Source organism: Pocillopora damicornis, chromosome 9, assembly GCF_964200805.1.
Source record: "Pocillopora damicornis chromosome 9, jaPocDami1.2, whole genome shotgun sequence".
Classification (NCBI taxonomy): domain Eukaryota; kingdom Metazoa; phylum Cnidaria; class Anthozoa; order Scleractinia; family Pocilloporidae; genus Pocillopora; species Pocillopora damicornis.
In genome coordinates, this window is record NC_142678.1 from 1,224,670 (window position 1) to 1,251,034 (window position 26,365).

Below are 26,365 nucleotides of genomic sequence, written 5' to 3' on the forward strand. Positions count from 1 at the left end.
TCATCATGACAATAACTGAAATGATCGCCAACCCAAGAAGCTTTGATTGCTACACGAATTTTCCTTGTCAACACCAAAGGAAATGCATGAAGAAGAGTCTGAAGAAAATCAATACTGATGTTATGGTGTTAAGGGTTAATTAAAGTACTGATCCTGGCAGATGAGCTGCCATCTGAGAAATATACTGGTACAGTATTCATAGATTTGCTCACCATCAGCAGCAGTACATCTGGACATCAACTCCCAAAGAACCAGAGCAAAGGCATACATATCAATGTACAAAAATGACTCCCTTGTGAAGCTGATGGCTCCTTCAAGTACTTCTGGTGCCATGTAACGTCTTGTTCCAACCTGTAAAAATAGACAGTCAGAGACTGTGTGTGGCTACTGATATTGCACAATTTTTATAGCACTGTGGCATTATACTGTATGTAGCGTACAGTATAGTGATGCTAGAAGGTAGTGTATTCATGTGCAAAACAGAAAACCTGCAGCATCTCCATAATCATATTAACAATAATAATAATAATGATAGCAATAGTAATATCTTAACAAATTAAAGACATAGCTAGAAAGCCTCATGGTTCCCCAATCCTTGAGGCTCTAATAGTGATTAAACAATGTTTCTTTTCATGTTAATATTTTATGGAATAGTCCATTTTACAGTTGTGTGCTTGGTTGCCAAGCCTTTGAACAGGAGTGAGGCTGGGGGTGACCTTGTGATGATACAAACCTTGCTGCTTTTCAAATGCAAATTACTTTGTCATCATGCTAACTAGATACAGGTCTCTATCACAACAAGGTCACCTTCAGCCTCACTCCAAATCAAAGGCCTGGCAACTAAGTACATAACTGTAAAATGGCCTATTCCATTTTTGTTAGTTTTTTGCTTCATACAACAAGGAATTCTGCATTTTAGGATATTCCATCATACCACCCCTTTGATATTCTGTTATTACTTGTTTTAGGGTATTTCAGCATTCTATTTCATTGAATAGGGCAAAGTATCATACTTTGCAGCTTGCTCACTTTGCAAATTCAGCATCTCTTTTGGGCATAAGTCTCTGATTAAATCAGTAAAATGCTCTCTTTTCAACCAAAAAATTTCCCTTTAAATTTCCATGATGCACATATCATACCTACTGGAATGATTTTGCAAAGGAGGGTCATTCCATATATCAAGCCGCATGCATACCCTAATGCAAATCTACCAAAACATTTTTATGTTTACTACTAGAACTCAAGCCAGAGCTGTTATGATAAAAAACATTATACTAAATAGGACTTTGCTGATGCACAACCCTAATAAAACCAAATGCTTTGCCACACTAATTGTATACTATGTTAGCAATATCCAGAAGCAAAAATTGGGGGGGGGGGGGTGCAAAGTCCCCTCAAGTGTAGCTCCCACTGCTCCCTTTGCCCAGCTGTCTATGCTGTTTGCCTACAAGCTATACAGCTCACTGAGGCCTGACTCACCTGGCCGTGTGTCTCCCCTGGATCCCCGCCTGAGTCAAACTTCATTGCCAGTCCAAAATCAGACAAACAGCAGGTTAAATCCTTTGTGACCAGCACATTTTTACTTTTGAAATCTCTGTGGGCTATGCAGGGTTTGAAAGAACTTTCTAATACTTCTGTATGCAGATATGCAAGGCCATTAGCCATACTTCCTGCCATTAAACACAGCTCTGGCCACGTTATTACATGGCTCTTAAGATAATCGCCAAGAGATCCATGCTCGTGATACTCTGTTATCAACCACAGCTCAGAGCATAAGCCATTGTTGTGCTTCTCTACCGCAACAAATTTAAGAATATTTTCATGTTTCAAGTTGCAAGTTGTAAAGATATCTTTTTCACAGACCCAAGCAGTCTGGTGGGCCATTGGGAAAACTTTAACAGCAACTACATCTTCGAGATAATCCGCTTTCCATACTGTGCCAAACTTTCCTTGTGAAATGACTTCTACAAGCTGAATGGGTCTGAAGCCCAGCTCTGGGGATGGTGGAGGGATTGAGTTGAGAAGTTCTTCTTCCAGGATACGGGTCGGAAATGTTGTTTTGTGGCGGCGATACATAAAAAACCCAATTACCAGGATAACTGCTATTACAAAAATTGGAGCCACTAAATACAACAGTGTGTATGTGGGGCCACGTCTGTCAGGTTCTGAAGGTTTGTTGGTATATTGTATTATTCCTCCTGTAGTTACTGTTGAAAACAAAGAGCAAAAGTTTAAATACTACAGAACCTCTATTGAGGTTACTTCCCACCTTCACAGGTGTCCTTTGGGAAAAAATTCGAATGTGCGTTGGTTTCACTAATATCCTAGCAAATTATACATCAGAAGAAAGCTTGCAAACTGCTGTTTACAATAAAACTATAATTTAAGAAACTTTTCCTTTAAAGAAATGTCAGAAGCTGGTAAGGCGTTAAATGACCAAGGGTTCTTCTGTGGAATCAATTGGGTATCAGATGCCACAGCACAAGCAAAATGGCTGCATAGTCTTATTTCCAAGGCATCAATCAACAAAAGAGTGTCAGGCTTTTTGACATTTTGATTGATTGTCTAGAATATCAGCATCTTAAGTTGGAGTAGTGAAAAATATGCAAGGTGTGTTGCATAATTGGACACCAAGGGACAAATATTTCAAATATCAAAACTTCCCAAAATGCTTCACTTTGTCATTATCCCTGGAATGTTTTGGCGAAATTTGACAAAAATCTGTAAATCTATACACCCTATAAATTCCCTCAAAGTGGTTGTATCCATCCCAAAAGTGAATGCAGGATTTTAGCCCATAAAAGTTCACAAATGACTCGCACTGTGCCAGGAGGTTATCTTGCCTCCTGAAATGGCAAACAAATGGGACAGTGGGACCTCCTGGCGTCAATGATGATGGATCAAGATTTCCCAGAAAAAGTAACCCATTGCGGACATATTTTTCTACATCAGATCTTGTTTTCGTATATACATACAGAGCTTTCAAGTTGATGTGTTGGTAAGGAGTGACATGCTACTGTGATCACTTAACTGGGAGGGTATATATTTGCTACAAATAAAAATAAGTCCAGCTTACAGATAGTTATTAACAATTTGTGTGCATTACATGTGTCTAATTTTTTATGCAAAGTTAAACTATTAATTTATGAGCGAATACCACATCTGATCCACCAGTTGACATTTTGCAGATTAGTAAGCTTTTGGTTGTAAAATAAACACACATTTGTCCAAATGGACAAGTGACTTGAAAAGAAAGTTTCTTGCTCTGCTAACATCACAAAATTTGCATATTAAATCCCAACATTACTCTCATTCCTATGCTTCCTATATCCACGAGTGAAAATAACTCTTGCACAGTGCTCTAAACTGGGACTGTTTAGGTCACCATAGCCAAAAATCTTTATTTCATCGACTTTAAAGTACAACAGAAGTCACCAATTTGTACTGGATTCCACTCGTAAATTACAGGCTATGAGTACAATGGACACCCATTTCGCTTACATGATTGTATTTCAACAAACAACCAGTGAGTTTAGTACTACAACATATCTTAGCACAAAGCACACAGAATCCTTTTGAGTTCTCCATGGAAAGTGATAATTTCTCAGTCATGTTTTACCTAGTTTAAGATGTGGTAGACCTTTCCCATGTCCTTTGTGATTTAAATTGTTCACATGCCATTTTAAGTGTCACCACAAATGCCTAAACATCAATTGAAAGGTTATGGCATATGCTATTTTGGCAAAACTTGTTTTGAAATCCACAAAGGCAGAACAAATCAGAAATTGACAATATCTCTTTGAGTGAACTAATCTGCTATCATATCCGACCACACTGATAGGGCCTCTGTATAATTCCACTAACAGGGGTTAATCCTGTTATGCAATTTCCCGTCAAGTTTGCCTCCCAAAATTTACCACTGGCCATTGCAGGAGACTCTTTTCACCAAATTGAAATCCCAAACACAGTTTTTTCAGTTGGCATTTTAAAATAGCAATCCAGCCAAATTGCAATGCAATCTGTTAACTTTTCACATCCTAATAATTTGTTTAAAAGATCACAATAGTGCAAAAACAAAAGAAGTTAATTCAATCTTAAGTTTTTCATACATTTCATGTCTTTAAGTGACAAAGCACCAACTTCTCTCAACACCCTGGCTGCTACAAATGCCAAAAGTCGAAAGAAACACAGACACAGAACCATCCAAGGCAGTCCTAAGAGACTCTCAACAGACAAAAAGTTTGGGAGAACTTGCAGTTATCGTGTATAACAAAACCTACCTAGAAGCCTTACCCGCTAGCAAGTGGAATTTAGCCTGTAGGTACAATTCCACTTGCTGGCAATTTCAATTTCTCAAGTTGCAGGCATCTTGGACCTGCTGCGGCAGACATTTTCTTGATGACTGCTGATTGGTTGCTAGCAGCCAAGACTGAGTTAAGTATGAGCTCAAAACCATTTCAGCGAGATGTTCTTGTCATTCCTTGTCAAATTTTATTTCATTTCTGCCTCAGGCTTCTTGGGCTTTAACCCATGAACTCTTCTCCTTTTATATTTCTCAATTCACATGCTTGTTTTCAATGCAAATGGAGGGAAAAATCACTACATGAAACCAACTTCAGATATTTGCGTCATTGAAATTTAAGAACTAAGAAGTTTTTATCAAAGGACTTTGTTACTTATTTAACATTTCATGATAAGAAAACCACTACACTTGAACCCAAGTGTAAACTTAAATAATGATAATATTAAGTGACACAAAGATTTCCTGGGCAAACCTGTTTGCCACCAGAGGGCAGACGCAAAGGTCATGCATGATGGAGATTACAACACCTTGATAATTTATTCATTGCATTTGACACTGGGAGAATGCACACTGTTTGTGTCGCTTCCTTCCAGATGCTGTTCTATTTCAGGGTTTGGGTGCCATCTTAGACTGACTGATGACTTTAACCTTGATTTCAAGCATGAGGTTTCAATCACACTGGCTTAATGGCACACTTGGTTCTTAATGGCATGAGAAGATATGTACATGTAGATAAATTGCAACCCTTTGATCAACAAAATGAGTTACAACAAACAAGAAATGTGCATCATGCCACCATTCGATGTTCGTAGGTTTAATCATAGATCAACACAAATATATCCATTCTTAATCCAGATTGAACTTTCTTTACTAGTCCTTGCTTATTAATAGCTTTTTGTGTAATATTTTTTTTGCATCACCTCTCACATGTTCCAGGATTTAATTTTTCAGAAAATATGAGTTCAAATAATTCATATAAATTTGGTTCATGAGAGGTTTTAAGTTACATTAAGTATATGGATAGTAAAATCTTCAATTCTCAACTTACTTGGTTCAGAAGTTACTGTTGATCTTGTTGTCTCAGGGCGTAAACTGAAATTCCCATTACAAAGATTTTCATTACAGCAGCAAAAGAAAAAACCTTTGCCATTATGTGTCTTCTCTCCCAAACACAATGAATCTTCACAGTTTGCATTTTGCTGCCAGCACCCTGCGTGTTGTACCCCTCCTTTACTTGAAGAGTCATTTATCCACATGGTGTAACAGTGTTTGCTTGTCTCATCACAAGTTGTGTTGCTCCATGTACATTCACTTTGGCTGCTGTTAGACTTGCTACAGAAATGACACACCAGTCGAGGGCTTTTTCCATCTCTTTTGGGATCTCCTGTAAAGAAAGGCCAATACAGGTTTTGATCCAAATTGTTAATTATTTAACAGTATGTTGGGTAACCAATGGGACTTAAATTTTCAAGACATCCTCGTCAAAATGACTGTATCAGGACTATTTGACAGAATTTTAAGAAAAAACTATAATGTTAAGCCTATTGAGTGCACTTCATTACTCAACAGAATGCAAAATAGGAATGTAAACTTTTTGTTCGACATAAAATTGATTTCCTATTAAGTGTATCGAGAATGGACAACCACATTTTATAAAATGAGGCAGTAATTTGAAGAAGGCTTTACATGAATATATCAATAAAAAAATTGCAAGGATGACCAAAGTAAAAACAAAGCATAAGGCAGGTTTAAGAGAGATGCATTCCTTAAAGACTCTTGTATATCATTTTGGCCTGATTCAAGCCAGCTTGTCTAATACAATATGGACTGTGCAGGGCTGAAAAAAGCATTTGGGCCCTGACAGAAGAAAGAGATAATAAAGGTGATGGAGAAAGGGCAGCAGTTACGTGATAAAATGCTTGTAATCTGAGTTGGGTTAAACCAGACACAAAACTATTTGCCCTTTGCTCATGCTGTACAGGCCTCAGAGGACTCAGTATCTAAGTCATGACCTTAAGCCATCTGGACCACCCTTTCTCAGCCAGTGAACATGCACAGTGTAGTTCAGAGATAAGGGGACCAAGATATACAAGTCAAATGCACATAGTACACATATAAGACCATACACATACTGGTTTTGATAGATGAGTTTACATCTCTATTTTCAGATGGGTTTGAATAATTAATATGAATGAGTTAAGCAATTGTTTTCTCTATTATGAAGTGGCCATTGTTCGTTCCAATGAGCAATGTAAAAACTGGTGATTAAGCAGGATCGCATATCAGTTGATCATCTTGAGTTTCTAGTGGCTTTGTTTGTTTGTTCACCACTGTAGTCTGGTCAACTTTTCATAGAGTTTTTACTTGTCAGCAAATTTTAATTAAACTTCCCTTGCCAAGAAATAATGCAGTGCCACTGTTGACTCCATTTTAAAATAAATTAAAGAAAGAATCATGTCTCACAAAATTTTCATTTTCTCAGTGTTTGCTGTAATGCTATATTCAAACTCATTTCACCTGCCTGTGTTACAGCCTTGTAAAAGAATCCAGTAAATTTGATCAGTGTATCATAGAAACTTTGAATTAGTGAACTATTTTCAATAGAACCAAAGATATTATTTTTTCAATACTTGTTGTGACGCTACAGAAGACAATGGACATCTTGCAAACATTTCATAATAGTCCCTCAGCGACATATGATACACACTTTGCTATAAAGCAACATGTAAGGAGCAAGATCACTGTTAAAATGCTGAGGGATTCTGATAACATATAACTAATGCATAATATAACTCATATTTAACCTGTGGATAAGACAACAAGTCTGAGTATGATTAACTGCGATTATAATTTTTGTGACTACATGTGAATTTGCTATTTCAGTACAAAGGCCTTTTTTGGTGAGACCACACCCATGGAACATGTCACTTCTCCTCTAAATTCGAATATTTTATTCTACTACAAGTGAAGACACACTTATCAGCTTAAGATTGCTATTTTGATAGCTCACTAGATTCTCCCAGCAACCAAGAAATGCACCTCGTAATAATGGAGAACTATGTGACAGATACTCAGGGGTTTCAGGGTTGCGTTGCTCACCTGTTTTATAGAATTTCAAACAGGCGCAGCTGTCTAATGCAACAAAACGAACAAAAGCCACATGCTGCTGAGAAACTTTTGGGCAAATTGCGCAAGATCTTGAATTGTTAACAACAATTAATTTATGAGCCCTCGTGGACTTCTCAAACACTAATTAAATAAACAACTCTGCTAAGTTAATAAAGCTTGCTGATTCATTTACTGGTACTGAGGCACTCTCCCCTCAAATAACAAGAATTGCAAAACAACATTGTTCAAAAAACAATTTTTCTAAATGAAGTTAATCAAAAATAATAAAAGTCTACTGTAACAGTTTCTGGGTGATGCTTCACAGGCAGAAACATCCAGGCATGCAATTGTACAGATATTGCACAATATCTTTTCAATACTATTGTACTGTTCTTTGTGATGCACCTGGCTTTGTTTTAAATTATGTCCATCTAAGGACATCTTTTATTAAAACCTTTCAGATTTTTTTAAAGATCTGGGAATTTTTATAAACACAAGGCTGAAAACCTGTGAGCTATTTACTTGCACCACCTACAAAAGAACACTGACCCATGAAACAAAAATGCAACATATTGATGCAATAAAGCAGCCTTGAGTGTAGTCCATTTTTCACACAAGAAAATGTGCATATGGGAGATAATATTAAAAACGGTTCATTCTGCATTTTAGAAGTATTAATTACTGATCATCAATAAAAGAATGATACTTATATTGTGGAAGTAAAATAACAAAAAAAAACCCGACAAATTTATAGGCAAATTACTCAAAAAAAAAAACCCTCTGTTACTAGTTTTACACGTTCCGCTTTCCCTTTCAGCCGTATATTGCAACATGTTTTACCGATTCACACTGTGTCAAATCAAAGCTCTATACACAGATCACTACAGAAGGGTCATCTCAGCTGCCCTCGTCAATCTCGTAGCATAACGTTTAAAAAATCATCACACGTTTGGTGTAAACTGCAATACTAGAGCTTTAAGAAGGGATTATTGATGTTGAAGACTGTACAGACAAGCGATTAATATATTCGGAAACTAACGAATCCGAACTGAAAGGTACAGAGCTATTTTTACATTTCAAAACAGTAGCAATCGATATTAAAAACTTGGGAAAGAAGTCGGCCTCACGTTATTCAACATCGGTTACGTATAACATACCGGTCCTCAAGTTCGAGGTAAATTTGACACGAGGGCACGTCGGCTAGGATTTTCCGGATTCGGGATATTAAAACAAATTCACGAGGGCTTAAAAAGCGACATGCACCTAGTTAAACCATGTACAATTGAAAAGCAAGCCTCACTTTGTTGTTCTTAAGTCAATATTGTCGATTAGAGCTTTGCCAGCCAACTATTACTGGAGTCACGTTTTCTGAAAAGCGATCATTGTCGAAGGAACTAGTATCACAAAAGCATATTTTTGAAAAAAATCTAGTTTAATGTATTGAATAACTTGTGGTTTAAAAAATGGCAACTCGATAAGCGTGCCCAAAATCATACGAACATTTGTTTATGAAAGTACGCGAATCGAAGGAAAACAAACAAATCTCGAAAAGGGTCTTCGCAGACAGACGCTTGCAAGAAAAGTCAAGGAAGCATGGCTATGCTTTTTTGGGGTATCCAGAAAAGGAAAATAAAAACGAAAAAAAAAAGATATATCTATAAAAAGCCGAGGGCAATGTAAAAGGAACGCAACGGAATACTTTTGTTTTGTGAATTCATTAACAATGACCTTCAATTCGAATGCGAACGACTTACTATGTCACTAGGTGGAATATTGCATCCTAAAAAAAAAAAAGATACAAAAATTTTTACGATGGACAGGGGTTAAGAAAGAATTAAAAGGAAAATTACACGTCATCGGCTACGATTGCAGGCCATTAAAATCTTCTCTTGAAAGCGATTTCTACTAATTGAAGTTCCCGTGTACATTGATGTCAAACAACTCGTCACAACATTTAACCTTTAGTAAGCCTGTACTTTACGGCAACAAATGTTTCTAAACAGTCGAAAATATTAAAAACTCTTTCAAATTCTTCCTTAATTTGAAAAAAAAATTAGTAAGCTTGAGAGAGGAATAGAAGTATTGGACAAGAAGATGCTATCAATAGTGAAACATGTAAACAACAAGGTACTCAGTAATTTCCAATGCATGTCACGATTCCTACATCTCTCGTCGTAAGCACCAAAACAAGGTTGAAACGAGACAAAATTCATTGATCAAACCGACCAAAAACAACGAAAAAAACCACCGGAGTGTTCTGATTCCCTTTCAACCAAAGAATGAGTAGATTGCGTGCTATGATCTGCGAAAAACCGGGATACCATTTAGCAGATATGTCCTTGTGGACAAAAAAGGCATAGATTTCTGTTCTACCGCCTAAGCTCACGTATTGGAGACATTTCGGAAAGTTAGCATTCCAGATCAGATTTAATCTGACAATGCAGGACTTAAGACAATCCCTTTGGAAACCCTCTTTACTTACCTAAGCAGTGTACAGCCGACGATAGCAGAAAAAACACTACAAAATTGCAAACATTCATATCTCCGTATAACACTCTCACTGACCGAAACTTTCCAAAGCGTGGAAAACTAAAAACCCCGTATGCTACTTCGTGTGGTGCTTGATTGACAGGTTTAATCACGTGCTGCCATTAGATGGTTTCTTGCGCAGATTATTGGTCATCCGCTTGTTCAACGCTAATAATGTTCAAAGGCTGACTGACATTTCCTTTATCTCTCCCTTTTTATGATTGGTTCGATTGGCTAATAACTGAACTGTTTGATAAACACCGCTATTTGCTCAAAACGGCGCGTAAAATTCACTCCGATCGACCAGTTTCGCCTACCGGAAACTTAATCGCAGTAAACTTGATCTTAAGAATTTTTTTTCAGTGTCTTCGAGATTGATTATTCGATTGAGACGTCAGTGTCAACATCTGTCTATTACTATATTTACATTCGACTGAGACGGCGGAGTTTCATTTGTTCTTTTATTGAAGAAAATCGACTATTCACTTAAACCGGAAATCAACGATACTGAAATACAAAATAAGCTTAATTCTTGTTTTGATTTTTTCCTCCTCAGTATATTTTGCAGGAATTAATCATTTTGGAGCAATAAGCCGAGAGAAGGAAGAAAGCAATGTTGAAGGAACGCCTGATCAGTTCTGTGGCCCAGTGAAAAATTGTATTCCAAATTCTGCTTGGGTTTGCAGAGCTATCGTGCGGAAAAAATGCAGAACCGTACTGATATAAAAACAAAGTTGTATCTAATTGCTTTTTACAGAGGCGAAGAGTGATTTACTCGTAATATCTTGACGTTTTAGCTCGCTGTATGTGTTATCATATCATGTGTTGTGACTGGGGAAAACCGTATTTGTGAAGACTAGGTATACATTATCGACGTGGGGTTATCAACGAAGATTATCCCTCAAATTGAAAAACGGTAACTAGATTAACAATTCCTTTTTTAGTTCGAAATAAAACCTTGAATCCTATAAACACCTTGGGATCTGGGATGTAAAATTCTCATGCCCGAATGGAATCCTAAAAAACAACGTTTCCTTTTTGGAAAATTACTATTTCGGTAACTTTTCTTTTACTTTAGAGGCAAGATGAGGGCCGACCTCAATTGACCACCACTCGCTAGTAAGGAACCACAACTACTATAAATATAACACGAGGTTATCTTGCTGTCTGCGGTAATATTAGAGACGGTTCTTTTTAGAGGATCCTTTTTTTAGCTCTCAAAAAAACAAACTGAGCTTAGATGGTGTACAGTGACCTTTCATATAGCTTGGCGGATCAGGCGGAAATCCTATTACATGCCGTCCCAGAAGGGGCAAAATAGACGCACTAAAACAAGGGTGATTCAGTCAACGGGCGTGCAAATACCCACACAAAAAAATACATAGATGCTGCCTAAATTTGCACCTAAGATAAGAAAGAAGAGGGTTAATATCAGTTCATCGAAATTAGGAGTAGAAAAATTTTAGAAGGAAGGAAACCAATATAACGTGGCCCTAAAAGAGATATTTGATGTGGCGTTCACGAAGAAAGAATTATAGAAATCTGACAACAATTCTCTCTCAATATGACTGATTAAAATATCTGTCAAAGTCACAACGAACTGATAGACATTCACCTCATTGAAACGGTACAGGATTACTCTTTGCCTTAAGAACAGGCCTGATTTTTAACCGCTCCCACGGTCCGTCTTGCGCTTGGCTACACTAGTCTAAAAGATTTTTTAATAATAATGGAAAAATAAACACTGAAAGAAAAACAACAACAACAACAACAACAACAACGAAAAAGCCCGGGGCGGGACGACGGAGCTGAGGGCAGGGCTAGGGAGGGTGATAGCCGCGCCTTCTTCCAATATAACGAAAAAAAATGGGAAACAATGAAAAACAATTTTTTTTCGGTGGGAAACCGTGCCCTATGCCTCTCGTCACCTGCCTTTCAGTCACCTCTTTCAGCCCTCTGTTACGCCGACCTTGTTACCTCTTCTTTCTCGATGTATTAAAGCCACGGAATGATTTTCAACGAGATTTAAGCAACCTGCGCATTTTTAATCGGATGATGAACAATGGCAAAAAGTAGGGAAAAGTAATTCTTGTCAGATTGTCTGCCCACATGCCTACAAAATTGTTCCGTGACAAAGACAATTCGCGCGCGCTTTACGTTTGCGTTGCTGCAGTTGCTAAATTTGCACTTCCGGATTAAACCATCGACGGATCCTTCAGCAAAACAAGAAACATATAGATTGGACGAATTTTTTTGCACAGTTAGTCGATACTTCCAGACACTGTTGTCGATATGCGTCCATACAGAGCCTTTTAGAATCTGAGCAATTAGAATGATATATGGTCGATTGATTTTTTTGCCAATATAAGTATTGCGTAACAAGCGTACTCTTGAGACAAAATTAAACGTTTCACGTTCTGGTGGGTTATGTATAAATAGCAAAAACTGGTTTTTTTTCGAGGGCGCGAAAGGGTAGATTTCCTCTCTGTGCACGCATTTTTCCAGTAAAGTTACATAGATTCTTAGTAACAGAGATTACTCTGCCTTTATCGGTTTTAAAGTATTATTTTTTTTCTTTTAGCTTGCCAGTAGGCCCTCATTATTAACGCTGAGGCATGAAACAAATTATTCGACCGCGAGAAGTTCGAAACATGTGAAACAGGCTGGTAAGATGTGTGCGAGGGGTCTGGCACTAATGAAGTACCAGTGGAAATATTCAAACTGCTGAGTCATGCTGACTTGCATACCGTAGAACTTTCTAGAACATTTCATCAAGTCACTTATTTATTATGTAATACTTCTAAAATAGTTCTTATGCAAGCTTCTGGAATGTTCCAGAACACTTTGTGAATATATATATATATATATATATATATATATATATATATATATATATATATATAGTAGTAGGATTAATTGTTGTTGTCGGAGCGACGACTGTTTTGAAAGCTATGCCGAGAGAGAGTTACTGTGGAAGATTGCTCATTTCAAGGAATTTTGGAGACAACAGTGAGATTGTGTCAGTGGTGAGCTAGGATATAGACTGTGGTGGGCTAATTAAGTTTATTAATGATAAGTATTGTACTGCTTTTAGAAGTCGCACCTTGTTAAGAACATTACTCGCTGTTTAATAAAGTAGTTGCGTTTGTGGGATTGTAGTGTTTTTCTGTTGGTTAGATTACACCGTAACAGTCTTCATGGCAGGCATGGTTTAGATTTTGGCCTGTCCCTTTTTGGACATCTTTGATACAAAATGACCTACGATTACGCAACTCAAATTAGCGCAGCTTAGTCATGAACGTATGACCCACTCAGTGATTGGTTAATACGTGTGAAGGAACAGATTGATTGAACCGCTTAATTTAATCTGACAGGATGATGAACGTTTTCTAAAGCAATTATTTTGTATCCACTGCAGGTACGATGAGGAGGGAGGTTCTTGGAAATCTTACGAAAAGAGCCCTGCCTAGTTCTCCAAATCCTAACCGTATATATTTCATTGCAAAAATATCATTTTCAACAGCTGTTTTGAGACTTCAGATGCCCGTTTCTCGAAAGTTCCGGTAACTTAACGGGGCCCCAGGGCATATTTTAAAATTAAAATTCAAAAAATAGAAAGGCAGGTTCTGGAACCCTAACCTGTCTCTTTTGGTGGCCTCTTCACTTTGTATTTGGCTTAACAATCCTTGACGTTTTGTTGCTGGGTAAAAATTAAAAGCTTCGCATCAGTGCGGAATTATTCACATGATGTTAAACAATGTTTCTCCCTCTCTTTTGGTGCTTTTCATCAAGAGCTGGAGATATAGTCACACTCACAAGCTCTCATGATACCCTTAAAAACAATATCCAGTACCAAAATTGTCCAATTGTCCGATTCCCCCACCCCCCCCCCCTTAACACACATACAAAGACACACCCAGGCACCAGACATGCAGATAATGAACAGTCCCAATGCAGCTCTGAGAGAAATTGATATTTTGCGCGTTTCGTTTTCACAAGAGATTTCGAAAAAAAATTCTTCCACAGCGGATGGCACTTAATTACTAGGTCACTAATTATTAAGAGGCTTATTTAATTTCCTTTTTTTCTTTTGTTTACATTTTTTTTCAATTTTTTGAATCTCTCTCTAAACGAAATTTTCACGCAAAGAACGCTCGAAATTCACGTGTTATGGGTATTGGAGTCAAGATTGCAATAATGTCACCTTTGGGAAAGCTAGTTGATCGAGCAGAAAGTATTCACACTCCTTTCGGCAAACTACACCAGACAAGCCTATCGTATGCCACGTGTGTATGATAGGATTAATAAGATTTATTCAGAAAGTATGGTATAATAAAAATTAAGTTTGTCTGAGAAGCTGTTAATTAGCGAACCTACAGTGCATTCGAGCGGCAAATGAATTAATACCTCTTAACAACCCAGTTCGAAGTCCGTTTTGAAGGTTAAGGATCAAGAGATTTCTCCTTTGATTTATGGCCTGAGTGCACAACCCGCAAAGCCATATAGAGAAGCGGGAAGGTTTCTTTCTGTGTTCTAGCAACTGGCGCGGTAGTAGCTCAAGTTTATTCCCGATGTGTGAGAAATTGATATCAGAGTTTTCGATTGCACTTGAGGCTTGGCAGGCTTCATGGCATACCTTGCTTTTGATTTTGGGGTTTGTACGCGTAATTGTGGTTTATGGCCAAACAACAACGAGAAAACCCGAAAACCAAACCCTGAAGCTACGCGCTTCTCGACCCATTCCTCCGCATTCTCAACCCTGCTTCAAAAGCGCGGTGTCGAATTTGGTGCTTCAAAAGAATTGTTTCGAAATTTTACATCTTTAAGGTCTACGCATACCAAAATATAATGAACTTAACGAGAGACAAAAGAGTAACGAAATGGTCCTCGTCGGTAAACTACAATTGAAGAAGCTGACAAAAATCTTAATTACAGTCAGTGAATCTCTCTGACGCGGTTTGTACTGAGTTTGCAGTTCAAATATATACAAAACAGCCTTACCTATCGATTTGCTGAATCCTTGAGTTCATATCTGCGTTGTTTAACAACCATACTGTGATCGTTCAAAATTTGGCGTTTAATCATTTTCAAAAGCTTGCTGTGTTCTCGGGTGAATACTGGATGCAGATATGCATCACTTGTTCAAAACTTTTCCGTCGGAAGCGAAGAAATATTAAACGTGCCTTTTTTGTCTGAAAGCCTAGACAGAACATAACAACTGTTCTCACGACTGAAGCGACGTTGTTGGAATTCATGATACAGGTGATTTTATATCGGCTAGTATATGGAGTTCAAGGATGCATTTGTAACGAAAAAATTTTTTACTGATTCGCGACGCATTACACTGGTCAGTTTGCTATCACGAATATTGCGGGACAGGAATAGAATAAAATGAAATATAGCCGGTTAAAGATTTACTCAAATATCTTCGAAAAAGAGATTAAAGAAACAAATCATAAGATATAAAAGAAGGCTTTTGTTGCAGCGTAAATTATACTTGACAAGAGATGATTTTGTGAGGAAGTTATCAATACGAACTATAGTGGCTCTTTGTTTTTGTTGTGAAAGAGTCTCTTCGGAACATCAGTCTTTTAAAGTGTGGTAATAGTTTTTTGTCTTTCTTATTGGCTGTTATTTTCGGTCTTTTGACATGTTCAAGGATTAGTATTCCACTCATCAGTGTGTCGAGTAAACAAAAAACCGCAGTGAAAATATCTCTTGATCTAGAAAAGATAAAGGTCACCAAAACTATTCATAACATTTGGAGAACTGTTTCAAATTCCCTCTAGTGGTTTTTAAATGTCCGAGAACATTTCCTATCTTTTCGAAATCAAGCAGGAGGTTTTTATAATGATTAAACGATGGTAAAAGTTTCGAAACGTTGAGATGCAGGGTAGAACTACTGCATTTTATTTGTATTTTACTTGGCACGCAGGAATGCGGAAAGGAGTGAACGAGGGCTGATATACCATGCCGTGACTGAAAAGAATCGACAAAGGACTAAAGACATCCGCATCAATAGAGGATGCGTCATTGGAAAATTGTTGTTCACTTGTAACGAACGTGGTAAAAAGGAAAGATCTTTTTTCTCTCGAGATTACTGGCTCGGTTTCTCGTGGGAGATAGAACTGTCTCTTCTTTGTTTTCCGCTCTCTAGCGCACATTTCTTGTTTTACTTTCTCCCATGTCGTCACGGTCAATTCATCCCGGTTGTTTAGAGGACTAGGAACTAGAAAAAGATGACTCTTCGTCAGGAGCCTTTACTAAGTAATGGCCTCCTGCCCTCGTCAAGCACCTTTAAGGCTCTCCTTATCTTATGGTTTAGCTCCTCAAGTGTTTTCCAAGCGCTAGCGTATATCCCTTGTATATATATAGCGTATATTTCTTGTCGTCACGTAGCACTAAAATACCGTAATTCCATGAATTATTACGGTATTTTTGACTCCTCATGGGTACTCGAAATTTTTCTCTTTGTCCCTCGCCCGAAACATGATAAAGAAAACTTCTCTCTCTCAACTCCGTCATTTCAAATTGAAGGGTTCGATTTTCACAGGAACATGTACCAATATTACCGGATTTGGACGCCGCACTAGTGTTTGGTATTGAAGCCACTTATCTAGGGACTATCTAAGAAAGGAAACTATGCTCTCTGAGACCAAGGATTATAATAAACACTCATTGTAGAATAATCAGACTTGTCGATCTTGAATACTGAGAAACCTCTACAAAATGTATCAAGCACCCCATAGGACGCTGACTCTGTGTTTAATGGAGCAAAAATTGTTTTAGGAATGCAAACAATGCCAATTACTATTCGTGAACAAACTTAATTAACAACTGAACACAGAAATGAAAATTGTTCAACCTAAGGCGACCACTGAAACAGTGGAACACATGCAAAATGCGTGATTCGCACAAAAATAAGTTTTCTTCTTCTTTACGAAGTAAAAATATTGACATGAATAAAAAATCCTCAAAGGAAAGAAAACACACAGAGCATAAAGCAGGACAAATAAGCCTCGATTTTATGTCATGAAAGACAGACAACATCATATCACCACGGACGGTACATAATGACAGTTGAATTTGACAAATTAGCACGATTTTGGACGTTCCCTCCGATTTGGCAAAGGTCTATAAACGAATTCTGAAATTTTCCTCTGAATCTGGACCCTTCTGCCCAATTTTGGACGCCGCCGTCCTGTTTCGAACACTTTCGTCCGATTTCGGAAGCCCCGATCTGATTTCGGGTACTTCCGATCCGAATTTGAACACTTCTGATTTCGAATCCTTCTGTATCTCTTTAATACTGAATGGCTTACTTTCACCGTATTTTGATTGTAACTAGCCATAAACCAATGCTAAGAATTGATTTGGCTTTCCTCGCGAAACGTTCCTAGTCCGCCGTAAATCTGACATTATTTTACAGTCAACAGCGCTCTCTCTCTTCCCGATTAAAGGGCACCTCGATTAAGCGCCCGGGATATACACTATGCACACCAATAGCTTTGTTGACATCACCGACGTTACGATCTTTAAGTCTAACAGTACATGTCGTTACATTTCATAAAACGAAGAAAAAAGGGACATAGGGGAACTTTTGATAAACATAAAACGTGTGATTAGCTAGGAATTGTTCTCTGTCGTATGGAAATTGGAACCGACCCACTTGTAAAATATTAAACATCTTGATCCTTCTTGTGTCTTAGTGTTGCTCATTAGCCTCTTAGAAGCGTGGAGTTTGTGTGGACTTAAGTCCGTGTCCGCGCGCGACGCGTGACTCTCGCGATCGTCAAGTTCTCTAAGTATGTGCTGTTCACGTACTACGTTTGTTCCCGACTCTCCTTCGCGTCACAACTAAAATCATAAAATCAGAGCCACATCCGCCTGTTATCTCTATTGTTGATGGTTAGGTTCATTTTAACGTAGCATTTTAAAGAATAGAGGGGCTGAACTAACAAATTTCACCAACCTTAAACCTCGTTTGTTTCGTGTCACCAGAGTATGATGGTTTCTTGTGTAAACTCCGTGTTCATTGTGAAACAGAACTGAGTTGCCGCTGCGACAATCAGATCCAACCAAAATAGTCTTTCTTCACCGACCATATCCACCGCTCCTTTTGACATATCGAAATATCAATTGCTTCCGTGCCACATCAACAAACAGTGCCAACAAAGAACTATCACCGGACAGTTCCAAAGGCCATTTTACGTATGATGTGTCTCTCAGCGGATATCAGCTTTATTTTGATTGCGCTCCCATGAAATGCCAAACAAATCGCACACATGCTTTCCTGTGTTGTGTCTTCAGATGAACCAGACAAGGTTTTAATGCATTTTTTTGTCCAATCCCTTAATCCTGGAGTTCTGTTTCATGAATTTTTATTACCACACGCACATGTGTTGGGTAAAGTCGGCATAACACTTTTAATCATAAGTTTCCATCTTAATTCACCGGATTACTTGGCGTATATGGAGACACAATTTACAATTCAGATCATTTTCAGTAAAGAGCGATCCCTTTAAAAATTTCATTTGATCTTAGAGCCACAGCAGACATGGACTAATTTGCCGGAAACTTTCTAAATGCTAATCTTCATTTCCTTTTAAAAGAAGACCCCTGCCTGTAAATTTTACTGATAAAAAAAATTAATTCATGTCTTTCGAATTTCAGATCACATCATGTTTTGCGTTTAGTTTAACCCGAGCAATCAAATTTCATGTTTATCACAAATAAGAGAGTTTTGCCTTGCTACAAGAAGGTTACCATATTTAAAGTGATGTTTTTGAATCTAGTAAAGCTATCAATGGGGAACTTTTAAAGAAAGTATATCTCTCGGGTGATTATTAACATTTCAAGCTTTTCCTGAAAATAAACCTTACGCTTAGAGTTTAGAAAAAATTGTTTCCATACTTATTAAAACATGACAAGGAAAGAAAAGCAGCAGGGGTTGTTTTCGAATTGTTTAGACAGCATAACTTTCTGCCTCGAGTCATATGATACTCCTGCAATGTAGATTTTGTTATAAACACGCGCCCTATGTTTTAATGATGCATTAAAATTGACCGTATGCAAAAAAATTTAACCTCTTTCTAATAGGCAGTATTTAAAAATTATCTCTGCTGGATGGTTAGCCCGATGTTTTATAAAAAATTTCAAAATGAAAAAAACTGTGTGAACTTGTGTGGCTGCAAAGGGGCCGCTGTGCGAAAGTCACTGTCCACCTAAACTCAGAAAATAGAACACGTGTGCGCCAAATCCTTCGCTTTGTTCCCAAAACCATGGTGTTAATGACCATAACAATTATTGTTTAAAAGTGAGACGCTGTGCTTTACAAAGGCGAAAAAATAGAGGAAAGTTCTAGTCCAACCAGACCGCAAAAGTTTGTCTTAAATGAGAACGTATTTGAAGAGAAAATAGCCCGATTTTTTTTCGAGGCATAATGGTCTATGTATGCATTTCGCATCAGCGTCAGTGCGCAACCGGTTCTAATTAGCACCAATGCGCCTACTAATAGTTCCATTTGATGGTTAATTATTGCTACACGCGTGCGATATAATGCTCAATTATTCCTGTTATCAAGCGTAAATACAAAGTATACAAGGTGTTTTTGAATACAAAAACAAGTAACTCTTTCTTTAAACTGCGTATCATGAAATTCATATCAAGGGGAAATTAATTCACAATCGCAGACCGGACGCAATGTGGGTAGCGTGTCTTTCTTTTTCCTTTCTTTAAGACAGGTACTACCACTTGCTACTCTCTGATCGCAATGGGAAATGTAAAAATATATTTTACACAGCATTTTTTTCTTACAGTACTCATCTTGGCTTTGGGTAAGTCGTATTTTTCGTGCAAGATAGATTTCTGATTAATATTTTGTTACTAGCCTATGGGTAGCTGGTCACACGGGTATCATAGAATACTCTTAAGTAACTTCGAAGAGTTTTTTAAAACCTTTCTGGTCACAAAGAGAGAGTCTAAAGCTGACCTTTCGAGTTTTTCATTCTGATTTAATGTTTCGCTCTAACGAAGGGTAAACGTTCGAAACATCAGCTTCAAAAGCTCTCTACCGTGGACAATTTACATTATCTCGTGTACTCCCCACCGACGCAGCACCACAGCTTCTTGAAAAACTTACCCCTTTCATTTCTCTCGTCACAAGTTTATACCCGGGCTAAGGTTCGCTGGTTTTGTTAACTTCACAACAATTGTTTACAACATAGTATTCTAATATTTGTGTATAGGATAATCGATAAAATTGTGGAGACAGCGGCAGTTAAAGTTACATTTATCATGCAGCTCTTAAGTTGAATTAATCATATGACTCCTGCCGCGCGGCACACAGGCCCCCTCACGCAATGCTATAGAAAACTTTAATGAGAGTTAAGGGGTGCAGGGCCGGACAAATTGACATGAGTTGCGGGCCGGAAAAAGCCGCCCGGCCCTGGGCTCGGGACTAGCACGGCTCTGTTGCATTTTCCAAGAAGGCGAATTCTAATTGCACAGTTAGGCTTAAAATAGGAAAGAGATGAGAAAGCAGGAATTTTTCTTTTTCATTGCTGAATCTTTTTTGTGGTGCGCGTTCGCCTTAGACTCAACAGTCACACGCAAATACATATTTACTGAGTTTCGTCGAACTGGACGGGGAAATATTTGACGTATGGACCTTGTTGTGCTCGATTCGTATGTCACGACGTCCACGTTTGTCTGTAGGGGGGAGGGAGGGGGTAGGGGGTCGCGCCCTTAAGTTCCTAATAATGGGAAATTTTCAGGGGAGGAGGGGCGTAGAAAAAGTGGAGAGTGTTTAGATTGTTGATCTCTTGACACGTATCGTTGTTTCTTAACCCTTTTACCCCTGAGAAAGACTAGCATCTAATTCCTGAATCACACATAAAAGGTCACGAGAATAAAGGAAATGATCACCAACTACACAAGCTCTTGACCATTATACAAATTCTCCCTGATAACACTTTAGGAAATGTTTGGAAATTAGTATGGAGAATATACATACTGATATTAGGGTGTAAATGGTGATTCATGTTGAGTCGCAGTTATTCCAATTAACTAATTTACAATCACACTGTTTTTTTTCCTGGTTAACTTTGAAGACATTACAACCACACTCTGCAGTCGCTCCTGTGTATCTTGTCGGAAATCTTTGGCACATTGTAACAAGACAACGGGTGTATGTGAGAGCAACTGCGGTCGAACAAAACTCTGTAGAAGAGAAGACGACTTATGCCTCGCAACATGGCGTTGGAAAGGCCAAAAGTTGTTGATGTTCACAAGTTGTTTCCCGCTTCCCCCTTTTTCCAATTCCTCTCATTACCAAGCGAAGTGTGAGTCAAAGATTTTAAACGGAACGAGAACTTGTTTGTGTCAGGGCAGCAACTGTAACAGAAATCCAATAGAGCCGGTCATAAAAAATATAAAACAAGTTTTCAGGAGAATGAAACCGAAAAATTTGCGACAAACACGTGAGTACAAGACTTTTGTTGAGATTATTTCTTTTAGCAAAGTTTTCTTTCTGTTGAGTGTGAAATGGAGGGATAACTTATTAAACTAAAAAGCTCTCAAACAATATTTGGTTAGGGCAGTATTCAATTAATTGCCTGTCAAAAAACCAAAACCAAAGCTAAGTTATCACAATGACCGATCATAAAAAGGCTTACATCATCATTAGCCAATGAACAATAAGAGTAAAAGCAGCCACAACTATCAAAATCGCGGGAAAACGCGGGTGACCAAGTCACGATTAGTTTCCGTTTTGTGTCTGATTGGGTTTAGAGGATGGCGTGTATTTTGTAGACAAACCATTGACTGAATTCATTAATCGAAAACAATCTCGGGTTACTTTCGCCACTAAATTGAAAATTGCTTTATGATCCATCATTCTTTGAAGCGCTTACTGGAAAACAAAAATATATCTGGACCAGGGATGGATTCAGTCACGGCTCCCTTAACTCCTTTGTTTCCATGGCATAGAGACTTTTGAGGGGATGTCGTATTAGGTGAGACGGCCATCTAACCATGAGATTTCGGCCTTTATTTAATACATTTTGGAATCACTAGTGATTATTGCAATCTGATTGGCTCTCAGTAGTGCACATTTTTCTCGAATGGTGCTAAATAGCATCTTTTTCAGTTCAGCCTAAGAAAACGGTTGCTTAACAAATAGCCACCAGAATCTGATGTGAAGATGAGCACTTGTTTATCATTTCAGATTTACACCCTCAACCCTAAAATAATCTCACTTTGGTTTTTTTAATTTTTTTTATATTTAGGGAATCTTACTCATCCAAAAGTTTTATCAAGAAAAAAAGAGGAAAGAAAGCCAGAACCTGAGATACAAAAGAAATCAAGTAAAGACATCTCTACAATAACGTGGATCAGTGTCACTGCCGTGCTGATATCAGTTCTTATCGCACGGCTGATAAATCGCCTTCGTAAATGCAACCATTCTGTGGATTCAAAGTTAACAGAGACGGTTGAAATTTCCTCTGTGACCGGACTGGATGCTCAAAGAACTATGACAGGTGTTGGAGAGAGAGGGCTTGTAAGCTTAGAGAAAGTGTTGTCCCAAGGAAGATATTCTACTGTTTGGAAGGGTCGCATTAAAGAACAGCCTGTTGCTGTAAAGGTTTATCTAGAGGCAACCAAATTGTCCTGGCAGAAAGAGCGTGTCATCTACGAGTTATTATCTGGAGATCATCCAAATATTTCTAAGCTAATTTACAATGAATTTCTGGGAGGAAAAGACGAACCACTTTGGTTAGCCATAGATTATTGCGAGAATGGTTCACTTCGAGAATACCTGCTGAAGAAAACACTGAGTTGGAATGAAGCAATCTTCTTGGCCAGCGGTATAACAAACGGAGTTGCCTTTCTTCAATCGGAAAGCTTTCCCGATGGTCGCGCGAAAGTTGCTGTCGCCCATCGGGATTTAAAAAGCACGAACATTTTGGTGAGGAAAGATGGAACCAGCGTTATCTCCGACTTTGGCTTGGCTTTGTCTCTGGGTTGTATCGAAGATGGAAGCGAAAAGGTAGGGAGGTTTATTAAAGAGTGCCTGAAGGAGGAAGGAAGGGTGACTGGGGGTGCAGTGCGTTATGTTTGGGTAAAAAGACTCTCCCATAATTCCATGCGTAGTGTACCAACTACCAAGGCAATCTCCTACCCAGATCCTACCGTGCAACTGTAACCACTTGGCCATGGAAGGTCTGGGTACAAGACTACTTCAAAACCCTAACAAATGGCAATAAATATTATATTTTGTAGTTTTTGAGGAGAACGGAATAGAAAGGAGAGGGCTTATGGGCGAGAGACGGGAGGGTAGTTCAGATTTCAAGATGAGGGTCTCTTAGAGAGTTTATAGTACTTAAATTCGTCCTCAGGGCCTTCCTAGGAAAAAAGATGTATAATATCTTGTTATTCCGACTAACTCAGAACAAATTGCTGCTCATCTGACTTTGACAGATGCAAGTTGGCACATACAGGTACATGTCCCCTGAGGAACTGTTAACCACGGTTGACCTGGACAGCACAGAAACCTTTAAACAAATGGATGTCTATTCTATGGCACTGGTGCTTTGGGAGATTGTTTCACGGTGCGCAGTTGCAGGTAAGGTAACTTTTCAAGCCTATGCTGAACATGCAAATTTTCTTTCCTAAATCGAAAAAAAAAAAAAAAATTAAGAACGATGTTGTCTTCGGGCATATTTGTCCCGTTCTCGATTTTCAAGATGGCGGTCTCGGGCGACGACCCAGCTCAGTGATTGGTACAGGCTGTGTTATCGGTCAGTAACCCGATTTCAGCACCAATCATAGCCTTTACAATTTCCTCAAATGTGATTGGTGCATCAGCTGCTTTATTTTTCTCTGATCATTCTGCACAGTTTTAATCGAACAGTGTTATTGGACAGTTGGCTGTAATCGGATACCTGTAATCGGACAGTTAAAGCAGCCAATCATATTAGGTCCACTCAACTTACTCCACCAACCACTGAATTGATCACAATAACCATAACAACAACCACTTATCCTGAAAAAAAAAGGAAAAAAGGCAGGGAATTTTCAAAATGGAGGAATTTTTTACTTAGGACATTGTCTGTACCGGAGATGTTTGTCCTAAATGTATTTGTTTTGTGTGACGTCGTCCAATTCTGTCTATAATCATACTCGTGATTGACAAATCGGACTCCTGCTTTGAAATTGTCTGATTTTGTTTATCGTTCGTATGATAACAGACCGAATTGAACTTCACTCAGTCCTATTGCCATTATTAAGTATTAGTGGTCGTCCGCTTTTTTTGTCACTCCTATGTCTGCAGACCGAATTGGACTCCACTTAGTCCTATTACCATTATTAATAAGATAGCGCACAAGCCATGCTTGTAATTGGAAAATGTAAGCGGACATTTTAAGCGTCATGCCTGTGTGATTTGAAAGTTCGTGCCATTCGTTCTCGTTGTTTCGTCCAACTCTGTCCGTGATCATTCTCGTGAGTAGTAAGTCAGACTCCTGCTTCGCGGTCCTCCGAGCATGTGAATCACTCGTATAATTACAAACCGAGTTTGACTGCACGTGGTTCTTTTACTGTTATCGAAAACAAAAGGAAATCTTGTGGTCCATTTTCTTTCAGATCATAGCCCAGGTTCCTATAAGCTACCGTTTGGGGAAGTGGTTGACTCCGATGCAACATTGAGTGTTATGGTTGAAGTTGTTGCCCTAAAGCAGTGCAGGCCACAATTTCCATGCACTAGCCACGAGGTAAGGCTTGATCACAGAATGTAATATTACTCTCTAACAATGTTTGTATGATAAGCTGATTTTGTACACACGAATTTTTCGATTGGCTTTTACTCATGATCTGTTTGAAGACAGAGGCGTAGATGACGTCACCATTGACAACATTTTGTATTTTCATCATTTAAAACAAGTAGATTCCATTTTGACGTGTGTCTGTACAGTTATAGATGACCGAGGGGCGCCAAAATGTGGCAAGCACATCGGTGATACACGCGGCTACCCACTCCTGTGCCTCTTTTTAGTTCTGACCTTATTTTGACGTCTGCACTGATCTATTACTTAACGAACGCACGGCGACATGGAATCTATATGTTAATTATTCAGTGGACTGAATATTACGCGAGTTCTGATTGGTCATTTCCCGTGATCTATTATAATAAATACAGATGACTTTCGTTATACAATTAAAACTGTTTTCTTTGCTTTGAACAGCATTGTAAGGAAAGACTTTGAAAAAAAAAAAAAACAAAAACAATTAATAACTGAGAGTACATGTAGCGTTCGATCAATTTAAAGATCAAGGTAAAGAAACCCAATTCTTCTTCTTTGAATTATTACTACCGCTATGGGGCAAATTTGAATTTTTCACAAATGATTCTCTTGGTGTGCCATTTTTTGTTAACCGTCGACCACATTTTGGTGCCATCTTTTACATATAGCAGAATGACATTTTCTTCTTTCGTTTTTCATCACTTTGGATTAAAGTTAGATCAGAGTGTCAAAATCCACCAGCACTATCACCCCTCCCCTCCCCAATAATTTGCTTTTTGACTGTTCCTTTCCGGTCTCCCTCTGCCAAATAAGATCATGAAATTTTTATAAAATCGTACCGCTCTGGTAGCAGTTAGAACTTGGCCAGAAGTCCTTTATCATTTGTAAATGACAAAACAATCGTAGTTACTGATAATTTATTATCTTTCAATTACATAGGGATTAAAAACATTCTGTCAGACAGTACAAGAATGTTGGGATCCAGACCCCGAGGCTCGTCTCACGGCAGACTGTGCTCTAATGAGACTCAAGGAACTGCTAACGATGGCACATGCGCCGTGATAAAGGTTGTGATGAACCTGAAACGTTCAGCCGAGCCCAATTTTGCTCCTGGACAAGTGCAGCCCTATTAAGACTTTCTAGAACCTTTATTTAGCCAATAACACAAGATTTCCCCGCCGGATTGCGGCACACAGGTCTGCAAGGCGTACAAACAGTTGATAAATGTGAATAATAGATTAATGATTCGATTGCACAAAACGATCGAACCAAACTAAATAAGTTGAAGTGTCTAAAAGATAAATGTGGATGTATTCGAAACAAAGACCATAACTTGTGGCCACAAGGTGTTGCTTGACTTTAAAGAGCTGACCAAGAACGAATTTTGAGAACAAAAAGGAAATTAAGGAATCGTACCTTCTAGAAAAAAAACATGCGCGACCCTTCTAGAGTGGCTTGCGAGCTGGTCTTCATTCTTAGCGCTTCGGCACGGGCGCTTCTTTGAAAATATAAAGCCTTCTGCTACGCGGGCCTGGCCGGGCCGGGCCGGCGAGAGGTTTGCAAGGGGTATGGGTTCCAGCACTAATGTTTATCAGCCCCAGGTCCCCCGCTAACCTCTACCGAA

General features: G+C 38.5%; 2 protein-coding genes and 1 long non-coding RNA gene across 6 annotated transcripts in view; 2 read left to right on the plus strand and 1 right to left on the minus strand.

Annotated features, from left to right (window-relative positions):
* LOC113685721 (activin receptor type-2A) overlaps positions 1 to 18,354 on the minus strand; it is a 24,276-nt gene extending 5,922 nt beyond the window's left edge. The window contains exons 1-5 of one of the 4 annotated variants that reach the window (XM_089181671.1): positions 17,913 to 18,155; positions 13,580 to 13,640; positions 5,352 to 5,687; positions 1,480 to 2,207; positions 213 to 351 (exon numbers count right to left, since the gene is read on the minus strand). In XM_089181671.1, coding sequence (XP_089037797.1) covers positions 213 to 351; positions 1,480 to 2,207; positions 5,352 to 5,559 — 1,075 coding nt within the window. In that variant the 5' untranslated portion in view covers positions 5,560 to 5,687; positions 13,580 to 13,640; positions 17,913 to 18,155. Of the gene's footprint in view, positions 1 to 212; positions 352 to 1,479; positions 2,208 to 5,351; positions 5,688 to 9,893; positions 10,034 to 13,579; positions 13,641 to 14,941; positions 15,061 to 17,912 lie in introns of those variants that run through there. The other 3 variants (XM_089181672.1, XM_027203258.2, XM_027203257.2) reach the window with 3 other exon arrangements.
* On the plus strand, positions 12,855 to 13,682 carry LOC149039553 (uncharacterized). Its single transcript, XR_016179554.1, has 2 exons — positions 12,855 to 12,988; positions 13,359 to 13,682. It is a non-coding gene; the product is annotated as an uncharacterized LOC149039553 (long non-coding RNA).
* Positions 18,355 to 19,633: 1,279 nt separating the features above from the next.
* On the plus strand, positions 19,634 to 25,923 carry LOC113685698 (TGF-beta receptor type-2). The gene is made up of 6 exons (XM_089181676.1): positions 19,634 to 19,776; positions 21,052 to 21,420; positions 22,228 to 22,988; positions 23,420 to 23,564; positions 24,584 to 24,711; positions 25,681 to 25,923. The coding sequence occupies exons 1-6, from the start codon at positions 19,713 to 19,715 to the stop codon at positions 25,801 to 25,803; spliced, it is 1,590 nt and encodes a 529-aa protein (XP_089037802.1). The 5' UTR covers positions 19,634 to 19,712; the 3' UTR covers positions 25,804 to 25,923.
* The last annotated feature ends 442 nt before the right edge of the window (positions 25,924 to 26,365 follow it).

Coding starts and splice junctions, on each gene's coding strand:
- LOC113685698 (XM_089181676.1), top strand. CDS start 19,713: ATGGGAAATGTAAAAATATATTTTACACAGCATTTTTTTCTTACAGTA. Junction 21,421..22,227: donor GAAAAATTTGCGACAAACAC/GTGAGTACAAGA, acceptor TTTTATATTTAG/GGAATCTTACTCATCCAAAA. Junction 22,989..23,419: donor TCGAAGATGGAAGCGAAAAG/GTAGGGAGGTTT, acceptor TGACTTTGACAG/ATGCAAGTTGGCACATACAG.